The sequence below is a fragment of the Rana temporaria genome, chromosome 1, assembly GCF_905171775.1.
Source record: "Rana temporaria chromosome 1, aRanTem1.1, whole genome shotgun sequence".
Lineage (NCBI taxonomy): Eukaryota > Metazoa > Chordata > Amphibia > Anura > Ranidae > Rana > Rana temporaria.
This window is the reverse complement of record NC_053489.1, coordinates 527,637,443-527,650,669: the sequence shown is the minus strand read 5'-3', so window position 1 is coordinate 527,650,669 and position 13,227 is coordinate 527,637,443. Positions and strand designations below refer to the sequence as shown.

The 13,227-nt window shown below is 43.2% G+C and overlaps 1 protein-coding gene across 2 annotated transcripts in view; it reads right to left on the bottom strand.

Moving 5' to 3' along the window:
• MND1 (meiotic nuclear divisions 1) overlaps positions 1–13,227 on the bottom strand; it is a 98,783-nt gene that overhangs the window by 55,412 nt on the left and 30,144 nt on the right. For both annotated transcript variants that reach the window (XM_040331962.1, XM_040331958.1), the window contains one exon: positions 10,854–11,002. In XM_040331962.1, the coding sequence (XP_040187896.1) occupies positions 10,854–11,002 (149 nt within the window). The remainder of the gene's footprint in view (positions 1–10,853; positions 11,003–13,227) is intronic.

Sequence of the window (13,227 nt, the reverse complement as noted above, 5' to 3'; positions counted from 1 at the left end):
GTTCTACCTCTTCCTCTCCATGTTTTATCACCCGATATAACAAATTGTTTTTAATTGCCATGTAGGGAAAGGACACCACCCAATTAGGATCCACCGGTTCCCCATCCAACACCTTAACATTTTCCCTGGCATTCATGAGGGTGGGCTCTCGCAGCTGCTCGGTACAGAAATCCTCCCTCCTGATCTCCAAGTCGGGTACCACATTTTGGCTACTCTCCATGTCAGGGTCAGGCGAGGTTTCCTGTTCGTTACCCTCAGGCTGGGTGCTAGCTTCTAAGTCCTCCGGTTCCCCAGCCATGGCAGGGAATGGTGGAGGATCTCCGGCCTCCTCGATCCCACCAACAGCCTGCCCTTCTCTTTGGCAAAACGGGTCTTGTGAGAGTTCCCGTGTTTCCCCAGTAGGGGGAGCGCTATCTACGGGCCTCCCTTCACTCTCCCATAACTTCCAAAAATGAGGAAAGTCTCTCCCCACTAAGGCTTCATGGAGCAGTGAAGGTACCACCCCCACTGAATGTGTTACACAGCCCCAGGGGGTATCAACCTCAACCACCGCTGTCTGGTAGTCCCGAGTGTCCCCATGGATGCATATTACCCCAATACAACTGGGGTGTAGTTTTGCGGGGTCTACACACGCACTCCTGACTAAGGTCACCACACTACCAGAGTCTAGCAGGGCTGTAAGAGGCTTGCCATCTATTGAAATAACGCACATTTGTTTTTCAAGGCGACTCTGACTTGTCGCAACACATGCGACCTGTGCAAACAGAGAAATGCGTCTTACCCTATCAACATAATCACATTGCATAGGTTCATCATTTAGAGGGCAATCTGCAGCAATATGGCCTAATGCATGGCAACGAAAACACCGTATTTGCCCTACCCCCAGTCCTTTTAACGGTCCCAAAAACCTTCCTGGCTTCTTTGGCCAGTCTCCAGGTCTAGGACCTACAGTCTCATCTGCTGTAACAACAGTCTTATCCACTCTCCCCAAACTCTTGAACCCCGGAACAGTCTTACCCGAACCGTTGGGAGATCTTGCACCCCGAGACACACCGAAGTGGGGCGTAGGTGGGTTTATCAAGTCCTCAGTAGCACTGTACCTCTCCACTAGGTCCACCATTTGGGCTGCAGTGTTGGGGTCCCCCTGTCCGACCCACTTTCTCAGGGTAGCAGGGAGCGCACGCAGGTAACGGTCCATTACCACACGCTCCACAATCTGAGGGCTGGTCAGAGTCTCTGGCTGCAACCACTTCCTGGTGAGGTGGACCAGGTCAAACATTTGTGATCGGGGTGGCTTGTTGCTGGAATAGGACCACTGATACACGCGCTGGGCCCGGACTGCCATGGTGACACCCAAGCGTGCGAGTATTTCTGTCTTTAGAGTCTCATAGTCCTGGGCCTTATCTGGTTCTAGGTCAAAATAGGCCTTTTGGGGTTCTCCTGTTAGGAATGGGGCCAATAGTCCCGCCCACTGCTCTTTTGGCCATCCTTCGCGGTCAGCGACTCTCTCGAAAGTCGCCATGTACGCCTCAACATCATCCGCCGGTGTCATCTTTTGCAGGTGGTAGGAAGCACGTACAATCTTTGGTTCCGCTAACACCGGAGGTGCGGACCCCTTTTTCAGTTCCACCAGAGCTTCGGTGAACTGTCGGTTCATCTCCTGCTGGGCAGCGTGTTGTGCTGCAACGGCCTCTGCGACTTGGCGGTGTTGTGCTGCAGCGGCCTCTGCGACTTGGCGGTTTATCTCCTGCTGGGCAGCCTGTTGTGCTGCAGCGGCCTCTGCGACTTGGCGTTGGTTTCCCGCTGGGCTGCATTGGCCTGTAACAGGGCCTTTAATATTTCTTCCATTTTCAGAAAAGTGCCCGCTGAATCCACCACGTGTGAGGGATTAGCTCGTGGGGATCACCTTTTCTGAAATCACAGTCTGTAAGCAGGCACTTTCTTTTAAGTCTGGCGGATGACAGATTTTATTTATAAACGGTTTGCAGATTAAAATAAACAAAACAGTAAATTAAATCCTTGCCGTCCGGCGCTAAACTAAACAAACAGGATCTCCTCTCTATACAGTGTGGGGCTAGTCCCTGACACCCACAAAACATGCAGTAAAGCAAACCTTTTCAATCCAGCACTCAGCGCTCCCCTCACTCAGGTCCCTTCCTGAGTTTCAAGCCAGAGCCCTGCTGTGCTCTCTTCCTGGACATTTAAAGTCCAGCTGATTGTGGACTCCAGTGGACCCAAACATCCGGACCGGAATCCTAGCCAGGCCCAGAGGCTGTAAAACCCGGAATGGATTCCGGTTCAGTCTCTCATAATAGAACGTATGCGAGGTGAAATGTACCTATGATCATGTATCGCACCTCGCATACTGTCACAATATATATATATATATATATATATATATATATATATATATATATATTCCCCGCTAGGTGTTTAATGTACATTTCAAGGATATTAACAAACTTTGCTGCAGATTCATACCTTTTGTTGCTCGAAAGAAAAAAGGTTGCTTGGTTATCTCAATGTGCAAAATGAACCTGACTCATTATCACTCAGCTGATGCACTCCCAGGGTTATAATGAGGGTGTGAATAATTTTGGAACTTAATAACCCTTTGGGAGTATCTTGCCCAAACAATTTTTTTTGTTGCAGAGGATGTCTAAAATCTGATTTGTATCATTGTGCAGCCTACTTTGAAAATCAATGAGCCACCTGGCTCCACCCAGTCTGGATCGAAACAGAAGTGGATGAGAAACAGTGTCTTTTGCAAACTATATTACATAACACTCTGGCCTATGTTGTTTTAAAATGTTAGTGCATACAATTAATACACTGCTCAAAAAAAAGGAACACTTTGAAAACATCAGATCTCAATGAAGAAAAAAAAAATCATGCTGGATATCTATACTGATTTGGACTGAGTAATGTGTTAGGAACGGAAGGATGCCACATCGTTTGATTGAAATGAAAATTATTAACCTGCAGAGAGGGCTAAATTCAAAGACACCCCAAAAATTCAAGTGAAAAAATAATGCAGCAGGCTAGTCCATTTTGCTGAAATGTAATTGCAGCAACTAAAAATGATACTCCGTAGTTTGTATGGCCCCCCACGTGCTTGTTTGCATTCCTGACAACATCAGGGCATGCTTCTAATGAGACGGATGGTGTCCTGGGGAATTTCTTCCCAGATCTGGACCAGAGCATCACTGAGCTCCTGAACAGCAACCTGGCTGCGTTGGATGGACAGATACATAATGTCCCAGAGGTGTCCTATTGGATTTAACTCAGGCGAGTGTAGGGGCCATTCAATGGCATCAATTCCTTCATTCTCCAGGAACTGGCTGCATACTCTCGCCACATGAGGTCCACCAGTGTCATGCACCAGGAGGAACCCAGGACCCACTGCACCAGCGTAGGGTTTGACAATGGGTCCAAGAATTTCATCCTGATACCAAACGGCAGTCAGGGTGCCATTGTTTAGCCTGTAGTGGTCTGTGCATCCCTCCATGGATATGCTTCCCCAGACTATCACTGACCACCACCGAACTGGTGATGCTAACCTTGGCTAACCTCCGAATCCTTGGTATTATAAGCAGGGAAAGAGATATTGGGGAGATAGATGATGAGACGTGGCAGGCAGTATTAGATCAGGTTTTAATTATTTCCATTTTGCCCATGCATAGGTTATCCTAACTATGTGTAATCCATAAACTGTACAGAACACCCATACAATGCTATCTGTGGAATCGTAGGGAGGACTCCGATTGCCCACGTTGCTCTTCAGCAGATCTTTTACATCTGATTTGGCGATGTTCCAAGCTAGTTCACTACTGGCACTGAATTATCGATACTACCAATAGGGCATTTCAGGTTAATTTGGAAAATGTGTTGGTATTTCTGAATGAAGAAGTTTTCCCACCTAATGTTCGAATCCCCCTGTCCAGATTGTGATTGTTGACACATAAATGTCAAACTGGTGTCTAAATGACTGTCTCCTCTTCCCCTTACGCTTGAGGAGTGGGGATTACAGGTCAATTCCACACTCCTTAAAGAGCGTCACATAAATAAAAGGGATACTCCTTGCAAATTTGAGAAGTTGTGGGATCCATGGTTACAGACCCCTAGTTTAGCTCAGCTTGCATAAGCGTCTCTGCGGATGTTAAAAGGTATAACAGTTTACATAATCCATGCTTTTTTACTTGCAATCCTAGCTAAGTATGGTCACTTGACATATCCCTGATGGTATACTGGGCGACAGGTATGCACTGACTACATATTTGGGGATGGTGGCATTTTTTCACAATGTGCCAGCAGTATGACTAATATTATATAATCTTGAGTTAAATGCTGTATTTTGTGTAGACTTACGAAAAGTGTAGTGTACTGCATATTAATGGGATAATCAGCCTAGTGTATTAGATATGTTTTTGATTAGGCAGAGACTGCATTTTGATTCATTATCCATACGTCTTAAGCTGTTCTGTATCCTAGCACTGTTCAGGATTGCAAAGCTGCAGTCTATTTTACTATATTTCTCTCCCTCTCTTTTTTTTTCGCGGACTATTTTTTTTTTTTTTCGTTTCTGTACGTTTTTTGTAAAACCTACTAAAAAGGTTTAACACAAAATATTAGATCAAAACTCTAAAAAGTGATGTCTTGTTGACTTGTTCAGTTAAATGAACAAAGGTTAGTATGGTTTTTCAGTGGAAGTAAGCCAGTCTAAATTTAGCCTGCTCCAAGGCTATGTGAGCAATGGTTAAAACAATGAAGCAGTAGTATGTTCTCTTTCTCTTCACCACTTCTCCTTTATTACTCACTTTTCAGAATGAGTGATGATAAATCCTGTTTTATTTTTAGTTGTTTTAATAAAAATAATACAATGTGACTGCCTTGTTAATATTAAGTTATCCCTACACTGCTAGGGTTAAAACACTCATTTAGGTCTAGGGGGCCCCAAAAAGCAGTTTTACTTACCTAATCCTCCACTCTCCTCACAGCTGGTGCTCTCCTCTATGCATTAGAGGTGGACTTTTCCTCTCATCCAGTGCAGAACTATGGGCTCTGCATTGAACTTGAAGAAGTCAGAGGATCTGACACTCCCAGAGCATAGGGGAGAAGAGGCTGCAGGGACTGGTTATACAGCTGGATGGGTGCCTGCAGAGGATGAGGTTTGTGTAAAAAATTTGCTTTTTGCGGTGCCATAGACCTATAACAAGCATGTAAATCTTGCAGTGCAGGGGCATTCCCACTGGAAGGGACCAATGTGTTGCACACATTTGCGAAAAACACGTGGAAGTTACATTGTTGCATCGGCAGCTTTAATAAGTGTGGCTCCCTTTAGCTGGCCATACACACAAAGTGGACAAAGCAAGACAAATCCATAGATTCCCCTATCCACACTGAGCAGTGTGGATGGATGAATTTCCTGCTGCTGGCTATTGTATTCTGACATCCAGCACTCGTGGATGTCAGAACACCCAAACAGTAAATGGCTGCAAACACGGTTTTGACGGCTTTCTTTTCTCCTGGTTCCTTCAATTTCTTCATTGCCGTTTTTTGAACTGGGTGGTGTCAACAGGACCACCCATGGCTCAAATTTGAGAAAATTCACAGGAATCAGCCTAAAAATCCAATCTAAACCAGAAATCTCCAAACTTTCAAAAGGGCCAATTTACTTCCCTTCAGAATTTAGGGGGACAGACCTATAGCCAGTGGGAGTAGAAAATGCCCCATCATCAGTGGGAATAAACAATGCCTCAGGCCTGATGATCAGTGGGGGATAAAAAAATATCTGTGGTTAGTAGGATGTGGAATAGTGACCCATCATTGGTAATAATGGGAGGAACGTTGCCTCTTTGTTGGTTTCAGTAGCGTGTCCCACTGGTGGCATTAGTGGAAGGAATAGTGCCCCATTATTAGTATCAGTAGGGGTAGTGGTGCCCCATTGTTATTTTCAATGGAAGGAATAATTCCCCACTTTGGGTGTCAGCAAAAAAGAATTGTCGGTGTCAGTGGGAAGAATAATTCCTCTTATCGGGAGTAATAGTGCCCCAGAGGGTAGATAAAGGCAGGCAAAGGGCAAAATCCGGCCTGCTGGACAAAATTTGCAGACAACTGTTATGAACTATTTGAATTTCCAAACTATGGGACAAAAATAGCAATGCACAGAGAGCAGGCTTATATGGAGGCAGCCCCATCCTCCTTAACCATTTCCCCTCTAGAGCAGTGTAGTTTTTCAGATACCTTAAAGTGAAGTAAATGATAAAAAAAAAAAAAAACGTAAAAAAAAGAACAAACATGTTATACTTACCTGCTGTGCAGTGGTTTTGCACAGAGTAGCCCCGATCCTCCTCTTCTTGCCAAGTGCCCCCATAGCAAGCTACTCGCTGTGGGAGAACTCTTGCGTACTCGTTTCCGAGCCAGCCCTCTGCATCCATAAGACACAGAGATAGTGGCTCAGACAGAAGGGAAGGCATGGATGCTGTGTGTCTGCATAGCAGGGACACGGATCCATGTCTTCTTCTAGTAAAAGCACCTCCCACACTGTAATAAAACACAGGCACACAGTTAATTCTTTTATCGCCCCCGATGTTAACCCCTCTTCCCAGCCAGTGTCATAACCTACACAGCATAAGGTGTATTATCAGCAGATCTCTTATTAGAGCAGCACGGTTGTAAGTCATTTCATTTTTGACTCCCATAAATCGCCCATAATTTTCTGGTACAAATATTTTATACATTTTTTAAAAGAATGCCAAAAAAAGCATCCAATCTGCCCACTCAGAGGCTTGGAGTGGCAGCATAACTCAGAGTAAGACTTCACATGCTGTAAAACAAATAAAACAAAAAAACAGTGGCATTAGTTTTATGCAAAAGACCTAGACAGTTGAAGCAAGGATGTCAATGTCAAACCTGGACAGTCTAAATCCCTGAGAGTGATGCAGTATAATTATGCACTTAGAGAGTGCGAGGTAACCACATAGAAATGGGGGGGGGGGGCTTGAGCCACAGGAGGAAGGGGAAGAAAAAGAAGACGAAACATAAAAGAGAAAGGAAAAGCGGGGGGAAGAAGAGAGAAGCCAACAGAAGAAAAAAAGGGCAAAGGGCAAAGGGCAAAGGAAGGGCAAAGGGAATATGTGGACTTGGGATCGGATCGTCAGGCGGGTCAGTCACAGGTGTCCAATTCTAGCTGGAGGAAGTAAAGTGAAGGCGTAATGGAGCCCCAAATCTTTAAAAATTTTACATGAGAGTCCTTCAGAATTCTAGACATCTGTTCATTGAGCATTAGAGCCATCATACAATCTCTAACGTCCTGAAAAGGAACCAAAGGCTTCCTCCAGGCCTGGGCAGTTATCCTCTTGACAGACAAAAATAAGTAGGTTGCCAAATTCTTATGACGAGCATAGAGGCCCTGGATGAGGCAATGCAGCAGGGCTAATTTAGCATTCTTTCGGATAGGCAGATGAAATAGTGTAGAAGAATCAGGACCAAAAACCTATCAAATCTGGACAAATCCACCACATGTGCAAGACGCCCACGCGATTGCCACAGCACCAAAAACAGAGGTCACTAGAGCTAGGGTTGGCATGAGCAATACAAGCTGGAGCCCAGTATCAACATAGGATACTGTAAATTGCCCTTAATTGTTATCACAATTGTGCACCGCTCCTCCTTCCTAAAACAATAAGGAAATTGGCAGCTAGGTTTTCTTTTTACTGAAGCTGGTAGACACCTCAAATTCTATACAATCTGTAGCATCTGACAAATCTATCTTCCACAAACAAAAATGTCATCATTACCACAGTCATGTTGCAATGTTTTTTGATAACTTAGGCAACTGCACAATAAAATTACATGTTAATGCTGCAATACCCAATATATTTCATTACTCATTTCATGAAAACATTTAAAAGAAAATGTGCTGCCTGTGTCGAATACATCTTTATGTCAGCATTTATATATGTACAATTGCCTAAGCTCTCTTGACTTTATTATATTTTCTAGGTTTTCAAAAGTTTTACATAAATACTATCCCTAAAATCCAATTTTCTAAAATGAGAAAGCGGGGCACCTTAAGTTGCAAAGTATTTAGGAAAAGGGCACATCCCTGTTACACCCTGTTACATGTACCATGACAAATTAAAAACACAAAAAAAATGCTTTCTTTACCACTACTTTTTATGAATACTGGCTTTCCAAAATAACAAATGCAGAAAATTAAGAGGTTGGATAAAACGTTTGATGTGGTATAAGGCTGCGTACACATGGTCGTTCCAAACCGATGAGAATGGTCCGACGGGCCATTTCCATTGGTTCACCGCTGAAGTGGCCTGATGGTCTGATGTGCGTACACACCATCGTTCCAAAAACGGATCGGGTCAGAACACGGTGACGTCAAACACACGACGTGCTGAATAAAACGAAGTTCAATGCTTCCAAGCATGCGTCGACTTGATTCTGTACTGTGCTTTCTGTACTGACCATCGGTTTGGACCGATCGGGCAGCGGGCCATCGGTTCGATTTTAAAGCATGTTTTAAAATTTTGGACCGAAGGACAACAGACCGATGGGCTTGACACACGGTCGGTTTGGACCGATGAAACTGAACCTCGGTTCATTCTCATCAGTTTTGTCCGACCGTGTGTATGCGGCCTAACACGTTTGTTATTTAAATAGTAAACTTTTACATAGGACTAAACACCAGACCAATAAAAGAGCAGCGAGTTGTGGTTGGGATCTCCTGTCACCATATGATGCACAAATATCAGACTATAACCTACATGTAAAATACATCTGCTGTAGAAGAAAAGGCTTCATCACCGATCACATATCAAGATCTGGCTCTTACTAAAAAAGGCTACGTGAAAAAAATTCTTCTATCATTACTTACCACTTCCTGATTAGCTGTAGACAATCTATCCTGGGGTGGTTTCACTCTGACTGGATGTAAACCTACCGACATGAATACTAATAGATCTAATTTTGTGCATGTTTAGTTAGGGACAAACTTCTCAAAGAAACATTAGTCCACTGTTGAGTACTAACATAATTTATTGTTCATTACTTAAGATCAGAATTCCTGTAATGCTTTAAAACAGTTTAGCCTTGTATTCATAGGTCACAGTAGTTAAATCACAAAAGGTCAACAAGCCGTGGATTAGTGGAAACCAATATCGCTAAACAGAGCTAAGCGTTAATACCGAAGGCATTGCTACATATCAGGCTGCAGGCCAAGGCTATTTAAAACCCCCACAGCACTAGCTAAAAATATATAAGAAACAATACATTTAAAATTTGTCATTTAATTTGTATAAGCAAATGTAAAAGTGCCCATAAATCACTGGTTAAGCAAACTTAAGTCTTAGTTACAGACTAAGTAACAATTTATAAAGGCAAACACATAAGACAGCCAGAGGCTTAGGAAAGATACCAAGTATTAATCTGTTCATAAGACAGTTTTATAAAGGAGAATGTGCTTGGGTAATAAAGCCTGTAATAGACAAATATTCACATAATGTTAACAGCACTATGGCCATACATGGATCAAACTTCACATGCCTTCTGCGATCTGAGCAAATGGGTGGCAAAGAAACAAGAACTAAAATAGTTTATCCGTTCATAAACCACATTACATAAGTAGGCCAACTTTGAGATCACACTGAGTCTATGCAGCATCACAATGCTTTTGAGGATTGATAGGTGCCCTGTCAAATAAGATTTTCTGTCAAAATATCTACTCGTCTATGGCTAGAATAACACTAAAAAATGTGGCCACACCCAACCATCCCTCCTTTTCTTGGAGTACATTACAGGGTACATGATGACGTATTCTGGAACCATTGGGTTTTAATGCCACCTTTAGAAATGGACACTACCAAGAAATGATGTTAAAGTGATTGTAAAGCTTCATTTTTTTATTTTTAAAATAACAAATGTCATACTTACCTCCACAGTTCATTTTGCACAGAGTGGCCATGATCATCCTCTTCTGGGGGGGGGGGGGGGGGGGTTAGCTTGCGAGCACGCTCCCGAGTCCGACATTTGCGTCCATAGACACAGAATGTATGACTCGGCCCCCTGGGTCATTGGATTTGATTGACTGCAGCAGGAACCAATGGCTGCGCTGCTATCAATCTATCCAATCAAGAGCTGAGAACCACTGGCAGAGAGAAAGAGCGCATCTCCCCTATTGGAATAACAGGGCTTTATTGAACAAGCTGAAGTTAGAAGCCGATTGGATACCTTGCATAGCTGCACCAGATTCTGAGTGCATCAGTTTTAGTAAATCAGTGTATCTTCTACATTTGCTTGACCGCTATGCTTCATAGTTGTATTCTTATTGATTCTTTTTTTATTATTATTTTTGATTAGTTTTAAAAACTTCTTATGTGACAATCTACAAAAAAAAAAAAAAAAAAAACACAACATCATGCTGTGAATTCAATGTGTACAAAATAGGAAACTGCTTTCTCAAAATAATAAGCAACTTAATATTAGACATACACAAATGGGAAGTTGCCCCAGAGAAGATTTCCGCTTCATTCTGACATTAAACAACCCACAAGGCAGCTGCCAAAGAACATAGTTTTCACTGTTATGTTATAAACATCTCCTCTTTCATTTCCTTTTACATATTGGAACAGATATAGCACCCCCTCTAGTGGTTATGTAATGATTAACGCAAGCAGAACGTTCTTAATGAGGGATGGTCATAACATGTTAGGATTTTGTGTAAAAGTCCCTGCTTTTTTTTTTCTTTTTATAATGCAAATAAAAAATAAAATAAAAATCACACAAAAAACTAATTGCAAACACACAACACATACTGTATGGCAGGATAGCGTCAGAATTACCTGGCTTTCCAGAGTCTCCAGCTTTCTCTTCCGAGCATGAAGAGCCTTGCTGGGAAAAGCCCAAAAGTAATTTGAAGTCCCAATGCGCTCAGAATCTACCATGGCATCGTCCACTAGGCTTTGCAAGATGTCTTTCACTGACATGGATGCTGGAAAAAAAAAATGAAAAAGAATTACCCAAACAGTGGAAATGCAATAGACGTACAAAATAACCTGCCATTACTTTCATGGATCAAGAAGGTGCACATCAATAGGGCTATGACAAGATATTCTGGGCAACAAAATGTCCTTCTCTATTACAAACCAAAGAACAACTTTGCTATAATGTTCTATGTGTCATACGGAACTTAATTTAGCATTCATTAGTCTGTACAACAGGCAGCAGAAGCATTAACCACTTAAGCCCCGGACCAATATGCTGCTAAATGCCCAAAGGCGTTTTTACAATTCTGCACTGCGTCGCTTTAACAGACAATTGCGCGGTCGTGCGACGTGGCTCCCAAACAAAATTGGCGCCCTTTTTTCCCCACAAATAGAGCTTTCTTTTGGTGGTATTTGATCACCTCTGCGGTTTTTCTTTTTTGCGCTATAAACAAAAATAGAGCGACAATTTTGAAAAAAATGCAATATTTTTTAATTTTTGCTATAATAAATATCCCCCAAAAACATATATAAAAACATTTTTTTTCCTCAGTTTAGGCCGATACGTATTCTTCTACCTATTTTTGGTAAAAAAAAAAAAAAAATCGCAATAAGTGTTTATCGATTGGTTTGCGCAAAATTTATAGCGTTTACAAAATAGGGGATAGTTTTTTTGCATTTTTATTAATTTTTAAATTTTTTTTTTTTACTACTATTGGCGGCGATCAGCGATTTTTTTCATGACTGCGACATTATGGCGGACACTTCGGACAATTTTGACAAATTTTTGGGACCATTGTCATTTTCACAGCAAAAAATGCATTTAAATTGCATTGTTTATTGTGAAAATGACAGTTGCAGTTTGGGAGTTAACCACAGGGGGCGCTGTAGGAGTTAGGGTTCACCTAGTGTGTGTTTACAACTGTAGGGGGGTGTGGCTGTAGGACTGACGTCATCGATCGAGTCTCCCTATAAAAAGGATCACTCGATCTATACGCCGCCACAGTAAAGCACGGGGAAGCCGTGTTTACATACGGCTCTCCCCGTTCTTCAGCTCCGGGGAGCGATCGCGACGTCGTCCTGGATCGCTCCCAGCGGGAATCCGGCCGCCGCACGCAGCGGGGGGGTCCCGATCGGACCCCCCACCCGCTAGAAGGCAAGGACGTATATATACGCCCTTCTGCCTGTCCGTGCCATTTTGCGGACGTAAATAGTCGTGTGGCGGGCGTTAAGGGGTTAAAGTATAACTAAAGGCATTTTTTATTATTTTGGATGGAGTGGAAAGGGATTGGAAAGCCTGACAGATTTTTTTATTGCTGTCTTTGCCCTATTAGAGAAATTAAAATTCTCTATTTGTCCGGTTTACCTTTAGTACAGAGCGTGAAAGTAAAAGAAAATCCCACATTTTGGGGTGTCACCAGAATAAAAAGTCTTCCAATGGGGACACTAGTTCTGGTGACACAACAGCGTTGCTATCCGCTGTCTGAATACCAGCCAGAGTCAAGCGGCATGCCAGTCACCTGCGGACCGCGGCTTCTCTTCCTCCTCCACCAACACATCAGCCAGCCAGCTCCTCCTTCACCAGCAGCCCAGCCAGCAGGCTTGTGTAGAGCAGGTCATCCATCTTCCGCAGATCGTGGCTTTCTCCTCCTCCTCCCACAGCATGCCACCCTTACAGCACAGAGAGTGCCGCTCCATGCCCCACCGTTCCATTCATAGATGCTGTCAGCTCATCACTGCTCCAGGGTCCTCCAGTGTAACCATAGGCTTTTTTCAATTACCGTATATACTCGAGTATAAGCCGACCTGAGTATAAGCCGAGGCACCTAATTTTACCACAAAAAAAATGGGAAAACTCATTGACTCGAGTATAAGCCTAGGGTGAGAAATGCAGCAGCTACTGTAAGTGGAAAATAGGGTCACCAATGCCCATTTGCACGCCTCACTGTGGCCATTGCAATCTCACCTCACTGTGGCCATTGCAATCTCACCTCAATGTGGCCATTGCAATCTCACCTCAATGTGGCCATTGCAATCTCACCTCAATGTGGCCATTGCAATCTCACCTCACTGTGGCCATTGCAATCTCACCTCAATGTGGCCATTGCAATCTCACCTCAATGTGGCCATTGCAATCTCACCTCAATGTGGCCATTGCAATCTCACCTCAATGTGGCCATTGCAATCTCACCTCAATGTGGCCATTGCAATCTCACCTCAATGTGGCCATTGC